The following is a 26,691-nucleotide window of genomic DNA, read 5'->3' as shown; positions in this document are numbered from 1 at the left end:
GTACCAAACTTGGTGTGTCATAACATGGCCTTATTACGAACATAAATGACAGGTCATATCATGAAAATCATGACACGCATGTCATGAACAGCATGATTTACATTCCACGGCCTTAGGCTCTTGCGGCCGTTTTTTTGCACAGGATTTCATGACGCTACTGGTGGTGGTGTTGCAGAGGGCCGGGATTATGGGATGATTCCATATCAGACCTATTCTTTCTTATGCTTTATCAGTGGTCCACGTAGTGCTGTGCTCATGTCTCTGGAATTGGCCAGCTGTGGATCGTGAATTATAAGACAGTAATAGAACCGAGCAAAAGTAATTCTTGCATTTTACAGGCTGAGGCATGTTCCTCATTCATAAACTTCATCAATGTGAACTTTGAAGCGACATTTTTTGCAGAAAAATAAAGCATGAGAATAGTGTGAGTGTAGTTTTCATGAGTGGCGTTGTTCAAATATTTCTATTCATTTACTCATGCTAGGATAGTTCCTTGTAGTTTGGTGTGTGTTTATTGTGAAAAGTTTACTAATGCAGTGTGCACATTCAAGTGGGCCTGGCTCTTACACTGCGAGCCCCTTTTTGATTGAATTCTTTTGAGCTGTAACTTCCACTATCATTTAGGCTGTAAAAAAGCAAATTATTGTATTGCTTTCTTTTGTTAGTGTTGGTGAAGGCACCCTGCCTCCTTTTTTGGGCTAGCTTAAGTGTTAAGCAGCTTGGCAAGTGAGGTTGGCAGCTTGAGTTTCACTTAATTTGAGACAGTTTAGCATGCTGGGTAGTTTTGTCTCATCGTTTTTAGGTAGGTTTTGCTGCGCTAGGGAAGCCTCGGCTAAATTCTACATCATTTGGACATAACAGTTTTTAGGGGCGAAGCACCTTAGGGTGTTGGTGTGCATCGTCGTCTGCTGTCGTGACGGTCCATTTGCTTGAGCGCAAGAGAGGGCGCCATCACCTCAGCGCTCATCGTGTGGTGAGAGAGAGAGAACGGCGCGCGTTGACTATGGAAACGCTCTTTCTGTGATGAACGCTGAACTTCCAGCTCGCAAGGTATGAGAACGCACCCTCGCCCGTGAGAGACAACGCTGATACAGGCAGCGTCTGCTAGTGAGTTTCTTGATTGAAAAAAACCGACTGCTCGCGCTGCGCAACTGTTCACTGGCCGCCCCGTATGTATAGGCACTGGATCTTGACCTGCAATGTAGTGCCGGTGGGAGATTTCTCTTGTGCGTAGTTGAACAATAAAGATTCGCAGCGTGCACGTTAACTAAAAGCGGACTGCGGGTCTCTGTGTCTAATATTTTTTCGGTCTCTCATTGCCCATTAGTAGTGATTTTGCTGTGGGAAACACTGGCGCACACTACATGCTTCGCCCCTCCCCAATTTTTTTATATACTTTTTTTACTGGTCATTAAACTTTCAAAAAGTTTGCTATGGGGACAGAAGCTGCCACTAGGGGCACCACTGTAGAGGAGAAGGCTCCGACCGCAGCCACTATCAAATGCTTGCTTTGGCGGTTTCCATGGGAAAGACTCACTCAAATGGCTTCGCAGTCCCCTTGTAGGAATATATCACATGGTGGTTTATTCCTCGCTTACAAAGAACATGTTGATACGTGAGCAAAGCTCCTTCCTCCGAATCCGTTTGCCTGTTGGGATGCGTTAGCTTTCCATTCTTCTCGATCATGACGGAGACCTGCTGCGTTGATATCGCTGCGCAGTCCAGCACTTCACACTGATCTGCTTAAAGCTGTTTGAGCTGGTCCTGAATTTGGCGCTTCCCATGTATTTTAAGGCTACAGCTGATATGCACAAGCAAGCCGGCATACCATTTGAAGTGTGCTTGCAAACCTTTTCAGTGAAATTATAGCTTGCAAAGAGCTCAAGTGATAAGAGGATGCCCTTTTGTGATGGTGTAAAATACTGCTTGTAAAATAACTACGTGTTTTTGGGATTAACTACTGCAGCTACAAACACTGCGAAGGGTGAGCTTTCTGTCGCGTCGTAAAAAAAATGGGTCAAGAAAAATCATTTGTCGGTCCCTTTAAAAGTTGATGCACCAGTGCCCTTACCGAAAAAAGCTTTCATTTGCAGTAAATGCACCAGTTAGTTCCTATTGCTCTCACCTGAGAATTCATTCTATTTTTCACACAGTCCAGAATAGCTTCTTTCGAGCTTGGGGACATCACAGAGTGAGCTCTGAGATGGCCCCAGACAAGTGGCAAGGTCTGTTTCTCGACGATAGGGATAGCGTCCTAGATATCAGCCTTGTCAGTGACATTTGTTTCCTAAACGATCAGGACCACTTGCAAGATAACTAAGAGCTTGTTGCGTTTACTGCTACCGCCTCTACAGCTACTCATGCGTGTTACTTGATATGCGGCGATAACAAACACCAAATCGGGCACTGACACATGGCATGCGCAGCACAGTATACGGAACTATGCTGCGTAGTGCACATTATGATGCGCCAGAGTTCCCACATGCCCCTTATCAGCTGCATGCTCTCCCTCTTTTCCGTAGGCTCTGCTTCGTAGGGGAGGAGAGCATTGAGGTGTGTCCTTTCTCCAGGATTTGAAAAATATATTTACAAAAACGATGTGAAAGTCAATGATGTCACCACTGGCACTAGCATAAGTTTCATTTTATTGCCTTGTTTTTCCCTATGGTTGCAGTGAAACAATATTACATTGAAATTGCGGATAAACGTGTTTCATTCTATGGAGGCCTAAAATACATGGTGTTCTATGGACATGAAGTTTCTAAGACTTTTGTGTTGTAAGCAACAAGCCAGTACATTGTAGGTGAAGAGAACAGTATTAATCAGATGTGCATGTGCAGCCTGCATAGTGTACCAGTCAGCAGAGGCTACTTGTGGCCAATTTACAGGCAGATGTGAGGAAGTGGATAAGTACTATATGAGATTGCATATGTGTTGCTGATAAAAAATGCCTGGATCACTAGAGGAGCATATAGGCCTTTCTATCAAAGAGAGCGAGCACAGGAGTACAAATCATGACGCCGCTTCCTTGGCAGTGCATTTTTGGGAGGTCATACCACTTCCCCCCATCATCCCCCTGGAATTTTCCAATTTTGGAATGTATATATAAAGGCACGCGCATACGAACATACATAGTCTTGGATGAACCCCTCTCCCCGGGGAAAAAAAAATTTCTGGCTACGGCACTGGGTCACAGATGTTTACAACAGTCCACAGGGGGGCAACATGGCAGCTCCCAAGGAATTCTTATTGGAAAGGTGCACAAGCCCCATTTTTTCTCCTGTATCAAATGTTTCTGAGGCTTCGGATGGGGTTTGAAACATATGTAATGAACGATGACACTCAGTCTTTCAAACATAAGTTGATTCAGTTAGCAATGACCACCAAAGAGTTTCTTTGAAAAATGTCTGCTTAACTCTGCTTTTTGATGCACATCAGCTTGTCCACTGTCGTCATGGAATGCCTAAACAGAATTTTACAAATTAATCTTTCTATCTGTTCCTTTTACTTTACTTAACCTCATGTCTTTCACATCCATGATGAAGCATTTTACCACTGCAACTGAACAAGATTGAAGGAGTAGAAACAGACACAACAGTTGGATTCTAATGGGCTGCTAACATGTTGCCCAATTCTAGCTACTGGCTGGGTAAATAACAGCATTAGTTTCACTCAGTTATCTTCACCTGTTCCTTGTGGCACAGCTAAGCAATCTTATTGGGATTTTTTTTTTTTTCGCGAATTTTATGGCTGCGTCTTCCTTTAATTTCCTGTCAAAATGCGTAGCAAGCTATGCTTTTATTCTAGATTATGTCTTGCACATAGTTTCTAAAGAAGTGCTTATTTGGTTGTATTCATGTTACCAGTGAAACAGTGGCCATTCTTTTTCTTCTTGGTTTAGAGAATGCAATGGTGTTGTCTTTTGGACATCACACAACACACATCATCCCTGTACTGAATGGACGAGTTGACATTGAGAACGCCAAAAGAATAAGTCTAGGTGGAAACAACATAACAACATACTTACAGCGGCTCCTGCAGTTGAAGCACCCACATCTGACAGCTGCTGTGACATTGAGCAGGGCTGAGGTAAGTAGTGTCCTTTGCACCACTGGTATAGCTGTAATCACAGGACTTCGACATTTTTGTATATGTTCATTGCTTGGCATGTAATCTGCCAGTATACTGTAATAACTTGATAAGCTATTTATTCCTCTCTGTGCCATGAAAAATGGAGAAACTTGTACCAAATTTACCAAAATTTCTTTTTCTGCTCACTGTGTAGTTCTTTTGTAATAAAGCAGCAACATTCTTTTAATTGAGTAGCATTCTTTTTTTTAAACAAATTGCATAAAATAATAATTTGAAGAAGGCTTCGCTGCATGGCTTCATTCTGGTCGATCCTCAGAATTGTCATCTTCAGAGTCCTCATATGAGAACATCTTCGTGCAAAACTTTACAGAGCTGTCGACTGACGAGGAGATGTCAAAGTACTTTCTCTATTGAGCACTTTCGTTGCCATGCAACAGGGAGGCAGCCATGTTCCACGCGCGGATGCCAGAGGTGGCAATATTAGAAAAAGGCGAAACACAATAGCATAACAAGGACAAGTTTGGCCGTCTAGTGTCAGAAATTGCAACTAGGTGCAGTAAGACAAGCATAGTCATTGGTTCACTGTGTGAGGCAGTCTCATTCGTGACAGCCACATTCGTCAGCGAGGCAGAAAAGGTCAAGTGCTGCTCTGGGGTCTTATGATGCGATTAGCATTGTGAATTTTGAGACCAATTTGGAAATGCTAGGAGGCACAAATCCGTGGCTACAGAGGCAAGCTTGACACATAAAAATAGTACTTGTACTGCGGTTTAGAGGACAGTAGGAATGTACTTGCAGCCAGTTCTTTCCCCTTCCAACTGAGCTTACAAGATGGATTCTTGCCATAGTAGTGATATGTTGTCATCTCCAAGAGTTAGAGGAACATTTAGATGTCCGCACTATAACTTTGTTTTCTTGCACCCATCCTGTATAATGTGGTTTTGTGATTTTGTTTTGTTTTGTTTTATTTTGCTTTAAAGCTTGCCTTATCGCTTTAAAGGGGCCCTGCAACACTTTTTGAACATAGTCAGAAAACGCTGCCCACCAGTATTCAAGGCTCCTGCAAACATGTGAGCCAAATATTATAGCACTACATGCAGCAGGGAATTTGCACTTTCATTTCAAAGACAGCCAAAACTCGCTTGCTCACCTCTTGGCAAACTGTGCAGTTGGTGGAATGGACGTGGCCATTGACTTATTTCACGATCACGAAAACATCCTCAGTAATTTTTCTATGGGCTATTCTACAGCCCATAGAAAGAGCACAGAAGGTGTTGTGCTGGTTGTGAACTCCACATGTTCTATCTGTTTAGAAAAGTTCCCAGGCTAAAAGAACCTGTAGCTAGAATGATTGTAAAGCAGCACAGTAGCATTCAGGTCAGTAAGGTTGTGTACTTTTTGATTGAAGGGGTTATTTTCTTTTCTTGTACTGGGATTGTGCATGTGAGGAAGCATAAATTAGGCCAGATAGCTCGTACTGTGGCTTCTGTTTTTACCTGTAGCTCTTTTTACTTGTAAAACAGCAACTAATTTCTTGGTGGTTGCTGAAAAATAAAAGGAAAACTTGTGTTACTTGCAGCACTTGGTTCATCAGCACTGTTACATCGCAGAGAATTACGCTGATGAACTGGAAAAGTGGGCTGGTGTCGACTATTTTGATGAGCACTGTCGACAAGTTCAGCTTCCATACAACATGGTGAGAACATTTGTTTGTTTCTGTCTGCTATCTGTAGTTTTGAACTAAGGGAAACTGCTGGTCCAATGGTTTACCTTTGAAGAAATACCACTTACATTTGCAAGATTTGCATGAGGGGGTGCAGGGAGCTTTTTGCTTGCTGGAGGTGGTGGCGGTGTGTCTCGTAGCATCATTGTATCTGGCTTTGCGTGTCAGTGCTTATTTATGGCTCTTAATCATCAATCGTTATCACCAGCTTATGTCCACTTATAACTGCTCATAAGGGGGTAGGGAAGGATTTACAAAAAAACAATAGGCTGGAGCTCATATGGCAGACATTGCCAGGTCATACGTGCTCATACGTGCTCATTTATATATGTGCTCATGACTGCACCTTGCCATTGTGAGTAAAAAAGTGCCTTTTTTTCAACTCTTCTTCCAGACATCCAGTGGTTCTGTTGGTTCTGGAGTTGGTAAAATGGACATCTGCTTCAACATTGTAAAAAGAGTACAGGAGTCCATAGCCAAGAAGAAACAGGACACGGTCAGTGTAAATGGTGTGCTGTGGACATGCATGGGTCAGTGGCTGTGTACTTTCTGTGCTTTATTTAGTATTTGTCTCTTTGCAGCTTGCAGATGATGAAGAAAAGTTGCAGCAACTGATTAGTATTCAGGAGCTGTTGGAATATGAAGATGAGGCGACATTTCAGGTCAGAAGTCCAATAGAAGCATGCTTCAGCAATAGATGTGTATGAAACTAAAAAGCACTGGCAGAGCTGCACTATTATGCCATATAATATTGCAGGCCATGTGTCAGTATCTGGACATAGTTTAATGCTGTATTTTTGTAAATTTTAAAAAATATATATTTCGTGCATATAAAAAGTTATTGTGGGTTTTTTTAGGAGCCAGCTGTTCAAAATGTTATTATTCGGTGACATGAAAGCTACGATGTTCCATCAAACAAATGGGAAAGTTAAAAAATAAATCACTGTTCTGTCTCAAATTGAGAGATTAAGCTTTCGTTACATTTCTCCACGTTCCCTGGCAGTTACCAGAACTAAACTTACGAAACTTGCTGTTGTTGTGATGCTGCTTGCCATGTCTGCACATGAGTTAGAAATTGTGGTACTACTGACAATAATGACTGCCCATAATAGAAATTATTGTCCACTGACTTAGCAAAACGCCAGCACTGTATAAAAGCAAGAGGAATTTATGAAACAGCTCACAGATCTTAGTAGGAGGGGACGAGAGGGACTTGAAAAATTTGGACACTATGGAAACATCAATTTGGTGTACACCTTAAGTATTTCTATGGGAAACTTAAACTCATCTCTGCAAGATCAGTGAGCATGATTTCACATGAAATGGGAAAGCATTACTTCATTATTCAAGGCAATTTTTAAGAAAAACACCTATTTCTTTCTGCTGAAAGAAGGTGAAGACTCAATATTTAGTTATCAGTATTTAGTTATGTTCTCTTGCACATGCAACTCGTTTATGCGCTGTTGGCCTTTTGTAGAGCACATTGCAAGAGTTGGGATTTTCCAGCATTGAAGAGCTCAGCTTGGTCATCAACGAGTTACGGCGACAAGTCCAGCAAGTGAAGAATACCCTTGCCAGTGGGAATAATGCAGACCCCGATCTCGCGGCAAGTCACTCTTGTTTCACCATAAAAATTACATTCTGCTGGAACTGTGGGAATAAGTGGGAACAATAGCACAATAGGAAAAGAAGCCGTTGTAGTAACTCATTTACATTTTACATTACGTTCTTGTGTATCATCCATTCCTTACATTGTCCAATCCTAGCGATATGATGGTGGCACGGCAGTGTCTGAGACTGTGGTGATAAGAAGAATGGAAAATGTAATGGTTGAATTTTTAGGGAAGATTACTTCTAATTTTAATTTTGTCAGGCCAGAGCTATGAAACTTTGGCAATGTGCAAAGTCATTTTATACTTGCATGAAACAACTCTGTTCTTGAATGAACCTTATCGTTGAAAACATTATGCAGAGCAAAGCGCTAATAATGTGATTCTTGGCCAGTATTTGCCTTATTCTCAAGAAGGATCTTGTCACTGGCTCTCAAGGCACAAATTTGCTGTGATTAACTGCTGGCTATTGGTGGCACGTGCCTGCAACCCTCATTACCGTGTCACTAACAGGACTGTTGTAACCTACCTTTGTATACAAAACATGAAAGTGCAGGAATTGTTGAAGCATGCAGCCTGGAGTTGAGTAGTGGTGAAGTTCATAGCCCTGTCAACTCAGATGCAGAATGTAATCTTCAACTGAACTCTGAATGCTTATGCTGCAAAGCACTCAAGCTTCTTGTGCGCAGGCATGCATTTCTTTTGTTACAACTAGCTTATTTTCTTCGTTAGCTGTTCTATAAATTTGTATTTTATTGGAAAGCACTACTTCTGTCTTTTAAGATGTCTAAAACATGAAGTGAACTGTTATGGTAAGGTAAGGTCGCCGTTTGTAAATAATCTTGTTTTTTGTTTGTTTGATTGATTGTTTGTGACAGGAGAGTGCATTGAAGCGATCTTGCTCGGATCTAGATCCTCGTTTCTTCACGGAACCTGATGCATGGATATCGGCTGTTAGAAAGAGAAGGGAGGTGAGGACATTTTATGCACCATTCCTCTTTTCTTTTAAGTATTGCACAGTTGTGTTATTCTTTGTGCTAATTTCAATACTTGTTATGAAGTATTGTGCTGATTAAATATTTGGAGTAGTAAAAGCGCCTTGCGAATCAAATCAAATACCGACCTATTCGAATTGAGTATTCAATGTTTTGAATATTTGCACACCTAGTCATCAAATGCCTACAAGTAGAAAAACTAGCCGTCGTCCACTCAGCTGCTTTCCTACGTTCATGCAAGATTTCTTATCTGCATTAATCTGGCTAATATGTCAAGTGCTGTGTTAACAAAATCGTGCAGACAAGAAAATATCTGAAAAAAAAGTTTTGATCCTGTAGGAAAATTTGAGTTCAAATACAGCAGTGGTGAGCACAAAGTAGTTTATGGCTTTGTTAAAATGAAAATGTTAGTTAAAGTACAGTAAGGAGCTGACACTTTCACTTTCAAGGTTTCCCGTCTTTTCCTGAAGGTTATCGAAGTCCACGGGGTGTTTCAAGAAATGTGTCTGAAAATTCTCAAAAATAAGGCAAATGCGATCTTGCCCCACTGCCTTCATAATTACATTTTCTGTGGCGGTAGACATCTTAAGATGATTGGAGGCAATAATTACAACGCTAAGTACAGAAATTAAAATACATAATTAACTTTTTAATTAGAGGAGGCATGCGTTCAGGGCAATAGGAGAATTGAAGTCCTTCCTGTGATGAGCCCATTGCCACTTCGAGATTTCCATAAAAGCAGCCTCTGGTAATTATTGCGGAGTGATGAAATTCAGCCAAATTCACTGGTGAAACCGAACCACTGATGAGTGTAACTAGCAGATGACAAGAATGACCTCATTGTTTCCCACAACGATTGCAGTGGTGTTAATTGTTCTGCATTCACTAACCTGCATGCACCATGCGTCGTATAAGTGCAAGTGCAGCCCGCCCACCTACAAAACGACGTATATCGATGGTTAATGTAAGCACTGTCATTCATTCTGGACGTCCTGAAAGAGTATGGCTGTTGCACTCTTTCACGTTTCAGTTTTGGTTTCACTGATGAAATTAGTCAGATTTTATCACTATGCTAAAATTACCTGAGGCCATTTTTTGAAAATCTCAAAGCATCAATGGGCTTTGCGCAGGTAGTGCTCCAATTCTCCCATTTGACCCCGACCACCTGTCTCCAATGATTAAAAAGTTAACTGATCTCTTTTCTTTGACCAATGCCGTAATAAATGTTTCTAGTCATCTTCATATGTCTGCCGCCACAGAATATGTAATTATGAAGGTAGCGAGGAAATACCGCATTGCCCTCATTTCCTAGGATTTTTGAGCATATTTCTTGAAACACCTTGTATATTTCATCCATACTAAAATGGTCACTGATACATAGTGGATACTGGCATAAATCCTCTCTCAGCATCGCCTTTGTTCTCAAACACTTTCCTTAATGCTATCAATATGCGATGTGACTTTTATGGGTAAATATATTATAGTATATGTGCATCACCTCAAGAAGTGAAATGAAGAGCTGCACTTGTGCATATTTATTCCTGAGCAGCAGTTGTCTGCTCATATTGTGCTGTGTTTCCTTCAGATTGTAGGATTCCATAGCCATTTTCCCCTTAGTCTGTCCTGTGCATTATGTGCTTCAGTGCTTTGTGTGTGTACCTTCAAATTTTCTATGAGCACTGTATCATCATCTGCACATATGCTGAGATGAAGTTGTTTTTAATGTTGATCATTCTTTACTCAAATTACATGCGAGCTTTACACATGCTTCATTAACTCAGTTTTTCACACTGTGTAAAACACAAAATTTCTACTCATACTTTATTGGAGTGTTTTTCTTTGTAGCTTATTAAAATACTACAAGTAAAATATGTATGGCTTGTCAACTGCTACATATGGTAACAGCAATCACTTGTTTTAGTAAACTAAGACCAAGCACTCGCACAAGACCAGCTCACCCATGGCATTGCTAGAAAATGTAAACTAACATTGACGAGCTGAGTTTGTTTTTGGACATTCTTACCAGAAATTCATTGACAAACTCGGCTTGTAATGGCACGGAAGGACATAAATAGCATTTAACAGCTGGAAATGTACAAGACATCATGCAAAAATTACATGAAACTCAAGGGTGTGGATTCCAATCCCGGTCACGGTAGCTGCATTTTGAGAGAGGCAAAATGTGAAAGCACTTGGTACTCAGATTTTGGTGTATGTCAAAGAAGCCCTGGTGGTTACAATTAATCCAAAGTTCCGTGCTATGGCATGCCTCATAATCATGTACTTTTGGCATATATTCTACGGCATATGTTCTTTTGGCATATATTCTACGTCACGAAGCAGATTGCTGCTTCGTGACGTAGAATCATGTTTCTTGTAATCGCATCATTTGGCTGGGTAAGTGAATGTCGGGAGAGAATGTAGAAAGACCTGCTAGTTTTTTGTGGTAAATGCAAAGTCATAACGAAAAACAGCGCGAGAAGACAGGGACGGAAGGGGGCACACACACGAGCGCTGACTCACAACTGATTTTATTTCCAGCAATGCGTGAAATATATAACATACACAAAAAAATAAAGAAGTGTTCGGCAGCAACATGCACTTGTCATCCGTTCATTACAACGGCTAGCTCATCTAACCACACATATCAAGAAACCATTTTCTTTCTCGGTCAGCGCTAGTGACGCCATGCTTACACATGTGCCATCCTGTTTTTCTGTGTTTGCAGCTTCGATTATTAGTCTGGTCATCTTGTCGGATGAGCAGCGAAGCACTGTCATAGTTTCAAAGCTTGGAACGGATCCACACTCTCCGCAGTGTATTCCTAAATGACCAGAAACAGCTGTGTTGACGACGTAATAGTGCTTCTTGAGTCTTTCATTTAAACACCTGCCAGTCTGGCCACTGCATACTTGACCGCATGACAAGGCTATAGAATAGACTACATTGCACATGCATTTTATAAAGGGGCAGTGGCCACTTGCTCCACACAGAACTGCTGCCCTCGTCAGAGATACGATTTCAGTATTGTTTTATTTATGGAAGGCACGTCGTGCGCATTTTTTTGTTGGCCGTGCGATGTGGGGAGCATAACGCTGCCAAAGCAAAGCATGTCACTGATACTGCAAAGCCCTAATCAAAGAAGCGGATTCGAGGCTCGAAGTTTCGGGATGTCAAAATGGTGCTGATTTTGTGGATGCATCGTTCGAGAGGAGCCAGCCTTCCAGTCACAACATTGACTGAGAAGGCCGATTCTCTGGACTTAGCGGTGGGCTACGCCGATCTCACCTGCAACATCGGCTGGTTTAACCATTTTCTTAAGCAAAACAACATGGCATCACACACAGTGATTGCCGCAGTGTCAACGCAGCTACTCAAGGGCTGACGATATCAGCCGAAACAAGAAGCATTCTTCGCTCGATGCGAAATAAAGTTGAGTGCAACAGCGGGGATGATCGCCGCATGTGATGTGTTAAGCAACTCAAGAAAGCTTTGTTAGGTACAAGTGCTACAGACAGATCAGCCTTAGTCGGTCTTTCTGCACTAAATAAAGAGATACTAGTGCCAAAAAACACAGCTGGTTGATAGCTCTGGTATGTCATTATTTTTCTTTAAAATAGGGGTGTGCCAATATTCGAAATTTCGAATATTTTTCTAATAGTGTTTGCTATTCGATTCGATTCGCACTGGAATTTTACTATTCGAACTATTCGAACTTCCCAAAGACAAGTACAGTCAACGTCCGATTGATAGTGACCCCTTCAGATTTTCAATATGCTCCACCTCATCACACCCCGGTATTGCGGCAAAGCTGCCTTTCAAGCTCCGTTACGGTCGAACTTTGCCAAGACGCAGTCAACGTCAGATTGGAAGTGGTCCCTAGATTTTCAATATGCTTCACCTCATTACACCCCGGTATTGCGGCAAAGCTGCCTTTCAAGCTCAGTTACGGTCGAACTTTGCCAAGAGACAGTCAACGTCCGATTGGAAGTGGTCCCTAGCTTTTTAATATGCTTCACCTCCTCACACCCCGGTATTGCGGCAAAGCCGCCTTTCAAGCTCTGCTACGGTCGCAAGTGTACTAACTCAAGAAAACGCTGATTCCAACATGGAGATGAAAAATGTGGCAGAGGTGGGGGCTCAATTAATGCTGTTTTGTACCTGAAATTTGGGCAGGAAGTCCGAAAAATCGGACGCCGAAGCTTGTTAGCATCCAAAATTTCAGATGTTCTTATACATCGACGTCTACGAGGCAGATTTGGAATGCCGGACTTGAAGGGAGCACACCCTTGTCCGCCACATCTGTTGGGCTTTCGCAGAAGTTGAAATAGGAGGAGAGGCTGAGGAAATGGCATCTTTGTGTTGTCGGCAACACTTTGGTTGCACCAAATCATGTACATAAATAGAATTCGGCATCTACATTGCCTCATTCTCGATAAGACAACTATGAAACACCACCCCGCCAGTGCTTCATCAACCTAGCAAAAAGAAACACTTTCATGTTGCTATCTCATAAGAATATGCTTAGGGATCCTTTCTAACTTTTTTTCTGCAATCTCGCTTCGAAGTATTCGAAAAATATTCGAGAAATGTTCGAAAAATATTCGATTCGATTCGCACTCACACTTCATTATTCGAATTCGCTTCGCACCCAAAATTTTGCTATTCGCACAGCTCTACTTTAAAACCTTTACAAATAGCCAGTTACGCACTCCTGTTAAGAAACTGGTGAGTATGATAACGTTTTTAGATAGAACTGGACTTCTCAATGGAATTTGCGCAACTTTGCTTATATCAAAATTTTTCTGGTTTTTACTACTTTTGAGTTCACGAGGTACTATTATATATGAACCAGTGCATGCTGTCTCACCATGTTCAAAGTGGAAGTTTATTGAATAGTACTGGAAACTGGTACTATGTTATTAGATTTGGCCTGCATTTGTAGGATAGCGTTTCTTGGAAGATTCTTGGAAGATATCGCAAAATGTACCTGAACTGACTGTACTATGGCTTTTTCATTATTTGCCATGTTGGAACACAGGACAAATGAGCAGAATTAACAGTGTGCTTTACTGGCTTGCAAAAGTTCTGCAAGATGGACCTTTGTGTCATTTACTTTGTCAATTTGTCCCATATTCCCATATTTTTCACACCGTTCAAATACATGAAGTTGTGAGGTCTTATTATTCATAGGCTTTAGCTACATGACCTAAATTACATTTTGATCCAGGATAAACTGTTTTATCATTTCATCATGTATGTACAATGCTCTTTCACAAAGCAGTGAATTCTACATGGGAAAGAATGCACTGCCTTCTGACAGTCTTGGCGCATTTTGGATAATGTTTTGGGCTCTGCATTCTGCAGGAACTGAAAGAAAAGAAGATGCTGCAACAGCAAAGGTTTCTGGAGCGAGCACACAATGCTGGTATATAAGAAATTCTGTATTTTTTAGGTAAACTGTATGATGTTATTAACCCAACACACATTGTGTGTTGGGTTAACATTTTTTTAACTAGGTACTACCACAGGTCGGCATAAAAGTTGGAGCTCACTCAGACTCACTCAACAAATATATTCTGCTCTGAGGGCTCACTGGGACTCAGAATCACAAAAATTTTCCTCAACCGGACTCACTCAGACTCGCTAAACTTTTTCTCCACCGGACTTACTCAGACTCAAACTCGTCAACATATTACTCAGCCAGACTCACGGCTTGACTTGAGTCTGTGTGAGCCTGAGTGAGTCGACTCATGAGTCCGTGAGCATAAAACTACCTTTTCGATATTGGTATCCATATAAGATATTGGCTCTTTAATGCCAATATCTTATATAATCGGTGCTCTTCGATACGCCTTTTGATCTTATACCTTCAAATACGAGTTATCAGTAATCCAGTAAGGACATCTTTATGAAATACTCGACATAAACGAGAAATTTTTATCAAGAACTTCCTGTGAAAGAGTTTGCGAGAGGGAGGTCACGACATCCGTTCCAATTCACGTCTCTGACCAATAAATATCGAGGTGGCAAATGAATGTGAATCCGTTGAGATATGTGTGAATAGACTTGAGTAACAGTAGTGCTGAAGATGAGTAGATAAAACCATAGGTCGGCAATAAAAGGTGGAGCTCACTCAGACTCACTCAAGAAATATATTTTGCGCTTAGGGCTCACTCGGACTCAGACTCACCAAAATTTTCTTCAACCGGACTCACTCGGACTCAGATTCACTAAAAATTTCTTCAACTGGACTCACTCGGACTCAAACTCGCCAAAATATTACTCACCCTGACTCGTTCAAACTCAGACTCACGGGCCGATCTGAGTCTGAGTGAGTCAACTCATGATTGAGTTTGCCGACCTATGGGTACTACTTTGCAGTAGCAAACATAGCAGACAACGGGTGAGGGTAGTGTTGTTTGTGCGTTTCATTTGGTTTTAAATCAACTGTTTGAATGTATGTGCTATAAGAGGAGGTTAAATGGTTCTCAAAGAGGCCTTTGAAAACTGTAATTAGCAAAAAAAAAATATTTTTAAAGTTCAAAAACACTATTTTTACTGTTTTCAGGCACTGAGCAAAAGTTGATGAGGATTGTTTTTAAAAATTCATTATTTCTGGACATATAAAAAATACAGTTTTCATGCTGTTATGTGAGATCCATCTAAGAACCGAAGGGTGAAGTAGAGATGCCTGTAGCAATATTTATGTGTAAATGCGCTGACAATTTATTTAATAGAATAGACAACAGTCCCAATGTGTTTAGACCTCTATGATTGTGATACTGCGGCCTGTTCAAATTTATCTTGATACTGGGGGCACAAGTTTTAGCTGCCTGTTGAAATCTTGCTAGATATAGGTGGGCATAAGTTTTGTTTATTTACTTTTTTTTTTCAGGTCAAAAAGGAAAATCAAAAAAGAGGGTGAGTGTAAAACGCTATAACATTTGCTGTCTGCGGTAGCTGTTACTTGTTTTGTTTTTCAGGGTACTATTTTTACTCATATTTATTTGAAATTTTTAGGAGTCCCAGTTTTCGGACAGTGAGCTTGATGATGCAGATTATGCAGAGGAAGGAGAAGAGATGGAGGAGATTATTGCAGAGTTTGAAAGAGAGTTCAAAAAGTAAGGCCTTACTGTGCTACTCATTATAGAGTTCAGCTTGGGCATGAACCATATGTAACCATTTGTTTGCATGAATCTTATGTAACTGCAAGGCTACTGCCCTAGTAGCACCAAATGTTTACACGACGTTGCCACCACATTGAGAAAGTTGCTTCAGCGTTGTGGCAACATTGCATGCTACTAGGGATATGTATATGACACTGCTATGTGAACTGAACAGAAGTAACTAAGCATAATATAGCCAAAGGATCAGAGCCAGCATGGAAGCACAAGTACAAATTCAGACCCTTATTATTCCCATGATTGGACAATCGTATTGGGGGATTTCCCAGTATGTCTGAAAGTAACCGTCACGGTGTGTAATAGAAGGTGACTTGGACATGTGTCCCATGAAGTAGCTGTTTTCAAAAGTGCAGCCCACAGTCTTTGTTTGCCTGCTATGCATATTATTGAGCGCCTTACTATTAGTTTGAGGTAGCGTGTTGTTTTGAACAATTTCATCTGTGGTGTTTGTTTCAGAAAACAACTCGGTGCTGATCAAGTAGGTACAAGTATTGCTGAATATTACCAACTTCAACTAGGAACCGAAAGGATCAGGTTTGTTTAAGCCTATACAGCTGTCTCTTTAAAACCTTTCCACACCATTGTCCTAGAATGTCCTTTTGTCTACTGAGTGCCAGTGACCAGTGGGAGCCATTTTATTATTTTCGTGTGCGCGCTGCGCTGCTAGAAGGCACAAGCTTCCCAGGTAACTTGTGGTTGACAGGAAACGCAAAGAAAGACTGCCTCCCGTGAGATGCAGGGACCCTGCTTCAGAATCACATTTTTGTTTTTGTGCCAATTTTTATGAAACTATCACAGCTTATGTACCTTTATGTCCTAATTTCAAGTATGCAGTTTATTTTTATATACAATATGTAATTTTTAAGATATGAATTATTTCGTGTATTGTTAGGTGCAAAAGTTTATTTTGAACTGTGAGAGTTACAAAGCAAATCAACACATCACAGTAACCTGGAATGAGAACTGTATGCAATAAAACAATGGATGTTCTAAACCCACTTGAACAAAAGGTTTAGTACGTTGAACATTCACAAGTGAGTCTATTTCAAGATGAGGATTTGCTCTCAAAAGTTGCGCATACCATAACTTTTGTTCAAATGGGCTTGGAATATTCATTCTTGTTTCAGTGCATAGAGTTTTCATTCCAGATTATTGTGATGTCAGGGTGTCTACCGACCGGGAAAACCGGGAAAACCGGGAATTCTCAGGGATTTTGGGTAGTCTGGAAATTCTCAGGGAAAACTCAGGGAAACTGTGCTCCCATCAGGGAAAATCCACAGTAACTTTATTGAAAGGCAACGAAAATCGCGGTAGCGCTGGCTCGATATTTTGTGAACACATTTTTCAAATCGAACAGCTGGTGCGGCTGCGGGGAAGTGGCACACCTCGATGCTGTCATCGCCTTCGGAGCGGTGAAGTGGGAGAGAATCCGGCTAATGCGTGGCATGCGGGAACCATGAACCACGACACATCGTATCGCGCAATGTTGTCAGGGTGTTCTGTGACTGCGCGGTGTAGTTCTGTATTTTCTCACGTGTGCTGTGCGTTAGCGCCTGATATGGTGTTTTTGTTATCGCCGCGTGTCAAGTAACAAGCATGATTAGCTGTAGAAGCGGTAGCAGTAGCGAGCTTGAGTTATCTTGCAAGTGATCGCGATCGTTCAGGAAGCGGATGTCTTCGATAAGGCTGGTATCTGGCAAGCCATCCCAATCGGCAAGAAGAAAGACGACGCTTGTTGGCTGTTATCGGAGAGCTCACTCGCTCTGATCCCGAGCTTCAAAGGTGCTATATTTAGGACTCCGTGAAGAATAGAATAAATTTCCAGGCGAGAGCTAGCGTAACTGACGGGCCCATTCACAGCAAGTGAAAGCTTTTTTCTTTCTTTTTTCCCGATCAGGGCACTGCTGAAACAAGTTTTAGGCAGTCGGCCGATATTTTTGGAGGCTGCAGCTCGCAATTACAAGCCACACCACGTGGATGTTTGCTACAAAGCCGAATTACAAAACTTTTCAGAGCCAAGGCATAGCGGCGACCAAAATTCGCGACACCAGCACGGGTCCCACTTGCTCGATTCGGCGCGCGATGTCGGAAAACAGTAACGTTTCCACCATAATCGGAGGTGCCGTAATTCAGGCTGTTGCCGTGCTTTCATGCGATCTTAGCCCTCAGCTATATTGCTTTTTTTTTGCGATAGCAATTATATAGACACTCCGACGCGAATTTTTTGCCTTCGCCATGATCTTCCTTATCAAGTCCAAATCGCGATTACATCACCCCGCGCGTCGTATGCTCCATGCGCGAGTGAAAGCGCGCGAGCGCTGCCGACGAACGGGGCTTAAGCAGAGATTAAACGAGCCGACCGTCTCGTTCGCGCGATGGGCACATGGAGAGAGGAGCCGGCGGGTTGGGGAGGTGGGTGGGGGGGGGGGGGGCTGCGTGAGTTTGACAGGAAGTGCGTACTTTGTACCAGCGAGCGTGGCCGTGTGCGCTGCGGTATCTTTAGTGGGGATCAGCAGATGGCTCATACCTTTGTAGGTGTTGTGCTCTAATTGCAAAACTTCCGTTGAAGCAATAGCAGTGGCGGATCCAAAGGGGGGGGGGGCTTACGCCAGCCCCCGCCCCCTCCCTTCAGTGCCTGCCGTCCACCTCCTTTGTCAGGCTGCCTGTTGAGTTTGCCCCCTTTTTCATGTTGCTTTGCCTGCCACTGCCCAAGAGGGGTAAAGAGAATCTTGTGTCTGCTCTCTACCTCTCTCATCGCTCTACCGTTTCCTGTTTCCCTATGCACATTTAGAACGAAGGCTTCTTAGGCACCGCCATGATCCCCTCTGGGCAGTTGTAAATATGCGTGACCCACCAAAATGTACTGCTGAGCGGGGGCTTCAGCCTTTGTACCCCCCCCCCCCCCATTAGGTACTTGAATCCGCCCCTGAGCCATAGATAGGGCACTTCTCTTAGTGCAGCGGCCTCGTTTCCTGAAGGAGCGAGCTGCTAGCTTATGTTCATATAAAATTCCTCTTTGTTGCTATCGGATTTACTATTTTGCTCTGGCGGTGAAACTGCGACTTTTTTTCTATCGTGGGATGGTTTTCGATGTTTTGCGTTCGTGGAGAGCAAATGGTTCGGCTGGGAAACATGGTAGCAAAGCAGAACAAGTGCAATTCCACAGTGCATTAAACCCGCATTTGTTTCGTATTTACATGTGACACTTTGGCAAGGCATCAAAGGCTCAACACCTCAAGCTGCACCTCAGGCTCAACAAAATTGATTTTTTTTCACACAAAAAATAAAAAAAGTTTTTTCATGTTGCCATATTAGTCAAGCATTCTTGTGCCATTTTCAGTTTAAGATTAATCCTTCACTAACTATGCCTTGCATGAAAGGTCGAATTTCAGTTTAACAAAGTTTCGATATAACGAAGTGAGTTGCCGCTTTTATGAACTTCGCTATATTGAGGTTTAACTGCTCTATGTACTATTCAAATGGGATTAAGTCGTTTTTATTTTCTAACTTGCGTATTAGAGAGTGACATCACCGAGCGATATGGTCTCTACCCATCTTGACATAAAACAAAGCTCTGCTTCACTCAGGGAATTCTAGCAAAAACACTCAGGGAAAACCTGGAAAACTCAGGGAATTTAGAAAAGTCAACTCGGTAGACACCCTGGATGTGCTGATTTCCTTGGTAACTCTCACAGTTTAGAAAAAAATCTTTTTTCTAAAAAGGCACATGAAATATTTGATAGTTTAATAACTACACATTGTATTAGAGCATTAATTCCATATTTGAAATCGGCACATAAATGTATACACAACCTGTGAAAGTTCCATTAAAGTCCACTCAAAACTTTTCAAAAATGTTTCTGAAGTAGTCTCTCTCCGTAACGAAAAAAAGCATTGCTCTCATGGTTCCCTCTTTTGCCTCGCCAGTGTCGGGAATGACGCATTCCATGGAATAGTACTACACAAACATTCTTAACTTCTGTTTTAAGAAATGTGAAGCCTGAATAGTTTTTTTCTGTGACCATGCCTGTCTGCACTAAATAACACAAAAAATTTTTGGTAACAAATTATAGAAAAGAAAAGCTGCTCATGATGAAATAGTCTGTCGGTGTACCCCACCTGCAGACAAAGTGTACCACGTAGCCACAATCACACGTTGCAGCCTGCATTGAGAGGAAGCAAGTGACATTGGGGAAGGCACACTATGCTTCTTTCTTTAGTGTCTCTGTAACCCTTGCCACACCGTGATGTGCACTCCCCTTCCCCCATACTCGTTGGGAAGGGTGTCTGTTGTGAGGACAACCACCTCGCGGAAGTAAAATAAATAAATAAAAGAGTGTCCCCAAGAGAGACTTGCTTTTTCTGGTGTGACATGGACCACTGGAACGGATACCTGCTGGCTGCCACCAATGAGTGGTCACCCTCGTTGCTTTACCAAGTCAGCGGGGCTAGCCTTTTTAGAGTGCACTTTTCCTCTACTAGTGCTGGTATTCCTATTGCTCTTGTTGCAGTACATTGTTGTTTGAGTTGACCCTGCTGGTTGCCTGATTAAATAGAAGGGCTCTCTGTGTGGCTCAGGCCAAAGGCCAACTCTGTATTAGTCGCACGCAGTTGCTTCATAGGTCCTGCATCCCCAACCTGCAGTGCAGGCAATCGCAGCTATGGTGGGTTCAGTCGAATAATACAACCAGCAGTGCATATTCAGACAACTATTCATTGCTACAAGAGAAGTAAAACGAACAACAGGTGTAGAAGAACTCCACTGTGAATATACATAACATAGGCTTGCTTCGTTCACTTGGTACATTTAATAACGAGGTCAATCACTTATGGGCGAGCTCGCCACGGTGGTCTAGTGGTTATGGTGCTCGACTGCTGACCCGCAGGTCGCGGGATCGAATCCCGGCCGCGGCGGCTGCATTTTCGATGGAGGCGAAAATGCTTGAGGCCCATGTGCTTAGATTCAGGTGCACGTTAAAGAGCCCCTGGTGGTCGAAATTTCCAGAGTCCTGTACTTCAGCTTCTCTCATTATTATATCGTGGTTTTCGGACGTTAAACCCCAACAATTATTATTAATTACTCATGGGTGGCGGTCATCAGGTGATCGTAATGGTAGTGCAGGCCACATCAGAGAGGGCGTCACTCTTTTGAGACCTTACATCAATTCTATTCCTTTCTTTACTTCTGGGAGGGGGTAGTCCTCATGTCAAAACAGATAGCCTTTCCCGCGAATCTGGAAAGGGTGGGACACGTGGTGTAGTGAAAGCAACAGGGAGACGAGGCAAAAGAGGCATAGTGCGCCTTTCCATATGTTGTCGGGATGCTCCCGACAACCATAACATAATCTCGGTGGCATGGAGACCTCAGCTACGCAATGCTTTTCCGTGTTGTTACCAAGCGTTGTGGAGATTACAAGCAATAGTCACATTTGTGCTAGTGTGGAAAAGTAACTCGGTATTGCAATTTTGTTGAATTAGACATCGCATTAGGAGGTCAAAAGAATTTAAAAGTGGTTTACGGTGCCCTTATTTTCTTGTGTGTCTGTGTTGCAGGGCTCCGGAGATTCTTTTTCAGCCAAGCATAATTGGTGTTGAGCAGGCAGGTGTTGCCGAGACCTTGGAGTTTGTGTTCTCCAGATACACTAAAGAACAGCAGTCTTTCCTGGCTCAGGTAATAAGTTCACTTTTGTATTCCACGTTTCCATCAAAATGAAAACATGCTTTGCAAAAAAAAAGTACAGTTGGTTGGTCTTAGTTTGAAGCAGTGCCATGTGTTCATTGTCATAGTTTCTTTTTAATGAAGGAAGATGACAGCTGTAAGTGTTGAGAAAACAAAGTATAACGTTCCATGGCATATTATTCCAAGAGAAATTACTTAAATGCTTTGCATAACTATTATGCTTAATTATTATATTCTCTGCACGCACCATGTACACATTTGTATATGTTATCTGTTTTTGCAAGTCATGACCACTAATTGCAAAAAAAAAGAATTGCAGAGGGCATAGAGTATTGGTTGAATTCAACCCCCTCCGTAGTCACTTTGTACATATTGATTTAATTGCCAGTGTGCTGCATATTGTTCAAGGTAACGCTATTTGAGACTACAACGTCGTCAACCGGGTATGACCAGCCGGTTGGTTATTCCGTACGCAAGTGTGGACACAGTGAAACGGCCAGAGTTGGGAGTAGAAAACAAAATAAGATATTTATCAACTTACAGTGACGCACAAATTGTCAACAACAGAAACAAAACTTAATATCGATCAGTGATTACGACAAATTAAAAGTAGCCAACAGTGCAGTAACAATAGAGGCACAATTGGTGTGGCCGTCAGCGAAATCTCTCCCTTTCTTTTCTCCTTTGTATTTTATATCTCTTCCAATAGAACAAGCATTTACTACTACTACCATTGGTCAGTGTGTTGCTGGCCCGAAATGTGCGGTTTTGTGACAGCATATTATAGCAATGATAGCATATTTCTAGCCAGTGGTGTAGGCAGAAATTTTTTTCGGGGGAGGGGGGGGGGCACATCCTTAATCCGACATGGGGTGCGGGCAGGTAAGTGTGGTCAGGTGTCATTTTGTGCTCTGTATCCCATGGCAGAAAAAAATGGGGGGGCACAGGCCCGGGCCCGGTGTGCCACCCCCTAACTATGCCACTGTTTCTAGCCAACACAGAATACTGAACAAGACTGTGCAAGGCGCTTTAAACAAGGCCTCAGTACACACTTCCTCCAATTATGTCTTTATTTTTTTCGCGAAAATGTAATTTTTAGGTTTTTTGCAAACTTGGCAACGACTGCCTTGAAGACAAGACCACTTGTCGAAATGTTGGTGTTAACGACACCTCCTGTGCAAGGATATTTTATCTCTGCAGTTCTTGCCATGGCATATTGTAGTACACAATAGTAGGAACATATTTATTTATTTCTGCTTTGCAGAATTTTTTTATTTGGTCTTTAATTGCACCACATGATAGCATTCTGTAAGCACTGAACTTTAAATTACAATAAGATTGTTAAAGCCGGTCCCATAAAAAAAAGAGAAGTACTTCTGTGTTTGTGTACCTTACATTTTGTAATATTCAGTCATATGCCAGTGGTGACTTTTTCATTGGTAGTCTCCTTTGCTATTGTTTCTATAAACAATACATAACTAATTTCATTTATATCTGAAAATTTTCAGCCTATGGAAAAAAAAAAGACATTACATACAGTTGAACCCCTTTATAAGAGGCACGCATGGGGGAGAAATTCTTGCCTGTTATATGAGGTGTCTCTTATAAGCAGGGTACTAAGTGATGCATTTTCCTATCAACCCTTACTTTCATGTAGCACACTGGTGTCTCTTATACCCCACGTGTCTCTTATATCAGTGTCTCTTATAAAGGGGTTCAACTGTATTTGAAATCGGCATGAAGAGCTTAGCCTGTGCGTTCCGTTCCATCTTAGTTGAAGGTTGGCAGGCATGGACACATTAGCGAATATTTCCTAAATGTAAACCATGTTAACAGAAGACCATACTGAACAAGACTGTACAGTGTTCGACACCTAATGTAATGTTTGTGCACCATTTTTGTTGCATCATGCTACCGTCTCTTGTGTAAGGTTTAAAAGGTTGAGAAGCTTAAACATAGTAAAAAAATATATATTAAATTTTCTTTTGTGCATTGATGTGTTTGTTGTGGTTGGCAGTCTATGCACGTGATGCTATGTAGTAATCAGTGAGAGATAGTTACGTTAGCACTTTATTGGTGCCTGCATATATTAGTCCTGCATTATTAAAATAAAAAGTTAGAAGGACACTCAAGGAAAGTCTAATGCTGCGATGTTTATTTAGTTACTTATTGAAGGGCTCAAACTGACAAGATCTGCAGAAGTACGTAATCATTCTGCAGTATTCCTTGCTCTGGTCAAAGAACAGAACTCTGAGTGTCGCTGTTGCATACAATGTGCTGGCTTTTCTTTTTGTAGAATGTGTTTGTGACGGGCAGCCCAGCACAGCTTCCTGGTGTTCGTGAACGTTTGTGTGCAGAACTTCTGGCCATGCGTCCCTTTCAGTCACTCTTCTCAGTAACATTAGCAAGTAAGTAGAGTACACTTGGTCGCGTATATTTCACATTCGGCATTGAGGAAACAGTGTGACTAAGTGATTACTAGAGACCGGACTTTAGGCAAATGCCTATTTTGTTCCTCGCATTCCTATCGCACCCCTTTGATACATGAGCATGAATTAGAGGTTAAGAAGGGCTTTTATAGTGCCTACAAATGCCTATTTTTGGCATTTGTGCCTATATGCCTATAAGTACCTATAAATGCACCTTTTCAAAATCAGCGCATATATGAACACTATTTAACCTCAAATTTCGCTTCCGAGTGCAGTTTGAGACTTAGTCATGTTGATGTTGCCGGGCAACATTTACTATTCAGAACTCTATGGGGTTCAACCTTGTCCTCTAGTTCAACCAACTTCCAGAAAACAACAGCTAGCAGCAGTGAAATGGGACGTGCCGGCCCCCATAATACGCCGCGCTGACATGGCGCGAGCAGTTGGTGAATCCGATACCATGGAGAGATGTCAGGGGAAAGGAGAGTCAAGAGCAAAAGAAATAAAAATGTGATGTGCATGTGGCTTCTTATGTGTTTGTAATTTACTTAAGGTGCTCACCGAGGGCGGTTAAATTGACCTAGTGGTTAGACCCAGCCAATATGAGGCATCCCTCCCTTCTGGTCTCTGAGCAGTCTGGCTATCTGCTCCTGTGCTGCCCTTTTCAGCCATGCCAAAAAGAAAGAAACCCAGGAGTGTGTTGATTCGACAGTGGACACTTCACTTGCCATGCTACAGAATAAACTCACAAGGTCCCTTATGCATTCACCTCAGTCGACTGGAAGGCGACAGCCACCTTCTTTTCCCGCGTCATTTTCCGAAAGCTTTCTGCAACTAGCGTGGTTTTGCACGGCTGGTCTGGTGGGAGTGTGTGCCTCCAGACCGGCCGTGGGTTTTGCAATGCCTCCAGGATCGAGGCACTGTAAGGTTTATGCACCTCACCTTGTTTTACACTGCCTCCGGGATCGGCCCATCTTTGACCAAACAATGATGTAATGCGATGACGTCACGTTATGTGACGTCACAGTGATGTCATCACGTGGTGATGATTTTTTTTTTATCACTCGTGTTGGCGCCACCGACGGCAGACGCGGAAGCCAGTCAATTTTCGCGTTTGATGAGGCATCTAAGGGTTTCGCCTTAAAAAGGAGACTGTATTCTGCATACCGTGCAGGAAAAATAAACAATTGCACTGCTATGTTCAACTGTTGGCGCCATCGTGCCATCATAAACAATAACATTTCTGGCTTTGCTGTCGTAGATACAGGTCATGCACGTCTTTGTTTTGAAGTTATTTGCATTTATGTAAAAATTTATTGTGCCTACACTTACGTTGGAGGCCTCAAAGTTATTTTGCCTGCCTATTTATGGCGCCTAAAACGAGGTCTTGCCTGCTCATTTTTGCCGCCTAAAATGTGCTTTTTTAATGCCTGAAAATCTGGCCTCTAGTGATTACAGTTGAACCTTGTTATAATGAAGTCGCACCTGACACAATAGCTTCGTTATATCTAAGCCTCATTTTAATACTGATGAAGCTAGCAAAGATAACTGCTTTGCAAAGGTAGTGTTGTAATTAACAAGGGTGCAGGCTACTTTGCTATTCAGACAAGATGATGGCTGAGTGGGCTGCCTGGAAGCTCAGCAGAGTTTTCCTGCGTACAGTAAAGCGTAGTCAGGCTTTCTTTTTGCACCCAAGTTCAGCTGTGTTTTTTTTTTTTTTTGCTGAGCTTTTTTTTGTCTTTTTTGTCCAAGGTGGAGTTAAGTTGCATGGATTCATTCTAAAGCTATCATGATACTTTGGCTTGAAGCTGTCTTTTTAGCCACCAAAGTAGACTGCCTTCAGTGCTTGCAGGAACAGGAACTCATCCTTAGCAAAGCCAGCCTCAGCCCCAGAGCCAGCAATATCTTTCCTTTGTTTTTATTGGGGGGGTGGGGGTCTTCATATAACCTAGCAAAGACAAGTCTTGTCAAAACAGTGGCTGCAAGTTGAGGTTTCCTTTATTTCGCATGGACTTCGTGTGCCAAAATTCATTTTAGCCGTAGATGTGCTCTGCTTTCTTTTTGTGCTGCCCTACTTACGGAACACACCTTTCCCATTTCCAGAAAACCCTGCTTCAGATAGCTGGAGAGGTGCGAGGCAGTGTGCTATGCAAAGAGATTTCCTCAGCAAGTTCGCTATCAAGAGGGCTGAGTATGAAGAGAAAGGTCCAGACTACCTGAAGGAGCATTGCTATTCTAATGTGTTAAGCTCATCCATTTTGTCATCACCTGCAAAGCCTTTGACATTGCAGTCTAACACATTGTGATAGACATTACTGTTTTGTGCAAGAGGGAAGAAGGATCACAGGACAAAATGTAAATTACGTGACCATTCTTCATCCAGGTGCTCTGCCCTTGCAAACTTGTTCCATTTCATCAAGAGACATTCTATGGCTTTATGCATTATGTTGCTCATTTCAATTTGTGATACTTATTTTTATTGTTTAGATAGTTGTCTTTTGGTATCTGAAAGTGTCCGGCAACATAGTTAAGGGCCTTGGTTTCTTGCCTTGTTAATGCTGTGGAGCTGATAATACTAGTACCACAGTAAGTTGCTGACACAGCAACTGTATTTGCTGTGTTATAGAGTAGTTGTACTATTTAATTACTTCTTGTACAATAAAGTTTAGTTTTTTTATGTGCTAGGAGCAAAGTTTTTTATATTTAAAACATAAAAAAGACGAAATTATAAAGGAAGCATTTCCCGCCAATAAATTGGATTAGTTCAACTTGGCATATCAAGGCCGACTGGACTCCTTTCTTACTGCTTCTTTATAGGAAATGTTTAAACTAGAGGGACGGTTTCCTTGTGCTAATAAACATGTTTTCCTGGTATGGTTCATGAATGAGGATGCCGAAGGGTTGGGTCACAAAGGGCACATGTGGAACATTGTTGACATTGAAGATGAGTCAACTGTCGTTTGTCGCCTGTTTCC

The 26,691-nt window shown here is 42.1% G+C and overlaps 1 protein-coding gene across 1 annotated transcript in view; it reads left to right on the top strand.

Moving 5' to 3' along the window:
- Positions 1-26,055, top strand: part of LOC119399128 (actin-related protein 5) — a 29,602-nt gene extending 3,547 nt beyond the window's left edge. Inside the window, exons 6-18 of the mRNA XM_037665945.2 lie at positions 3,902-4,089; positions 5,672-5,788; positions 6,210-6,311; positions 6,397-6,477; positions 7,293-7,421; positions 8,304-8,396; positions 13,788-13,848; positions 15,319-15,344; positions 15,444-15,544; positions 16,064-16,141; positions 21,161-21,278; positions 23,584-23,695; positions 25,820-26,055. Coding sequence (XP_037521873.1) covers positions 3,902-4,089; positions 5,672-5,788; positions 6,210-6,311; positions 6,397-6,477; positions 7,293-7,421; positions 8,304-8,396; positions 13,788-13,848; positions 15,319-15,344; positions 15,444-15,544; positions 16,064-16,141; positions 21,161-21,278; positions 23,584-23,695; positions 25,820-26,022 — 1,409 coding nt within the window. The 3' untranslated portion in view covers positions 26,023-26,055. The remainder of the gene's footprint in view (positions 1-3,901; positions 4,090-5,671; positions 5,789-6,209; positions 6,312-6,396; positions 6,478-7,292; positions 7,422-8,303; positions 8,397-13,787; positions 13,849-15,318; positions 15,345-15,443; positions 15,545-16,063; positions 16,142-21,160; positions 21,279-23,583; positions 23,696-25,819) is intronic.
- Positions 26,056-26,691: the final 636 nt, after the last annotated feature.

Source organism: Rhipicephalus sanguineus, chromosome 1 (assembly GCF_013339695.2).
Source record: "Rhipicephalus sanguineus isolate Rsan-2018 chromosome 1, BIME_Rsan_1.4, whole genome shotgun sequence".
In the NCBI taxonomy this organism is placed as follows: Eukaryota; Metazoa; Arthropoda; class Arachnida; order Ixodida; family Ixodidae; genus Rhipicephalus; species Rhipicephalus sanguineus.
Note: the sequence above shows the minus strand (reverse complement) of the source record. Positions and strands in the feature narration are given on the sequence as shown.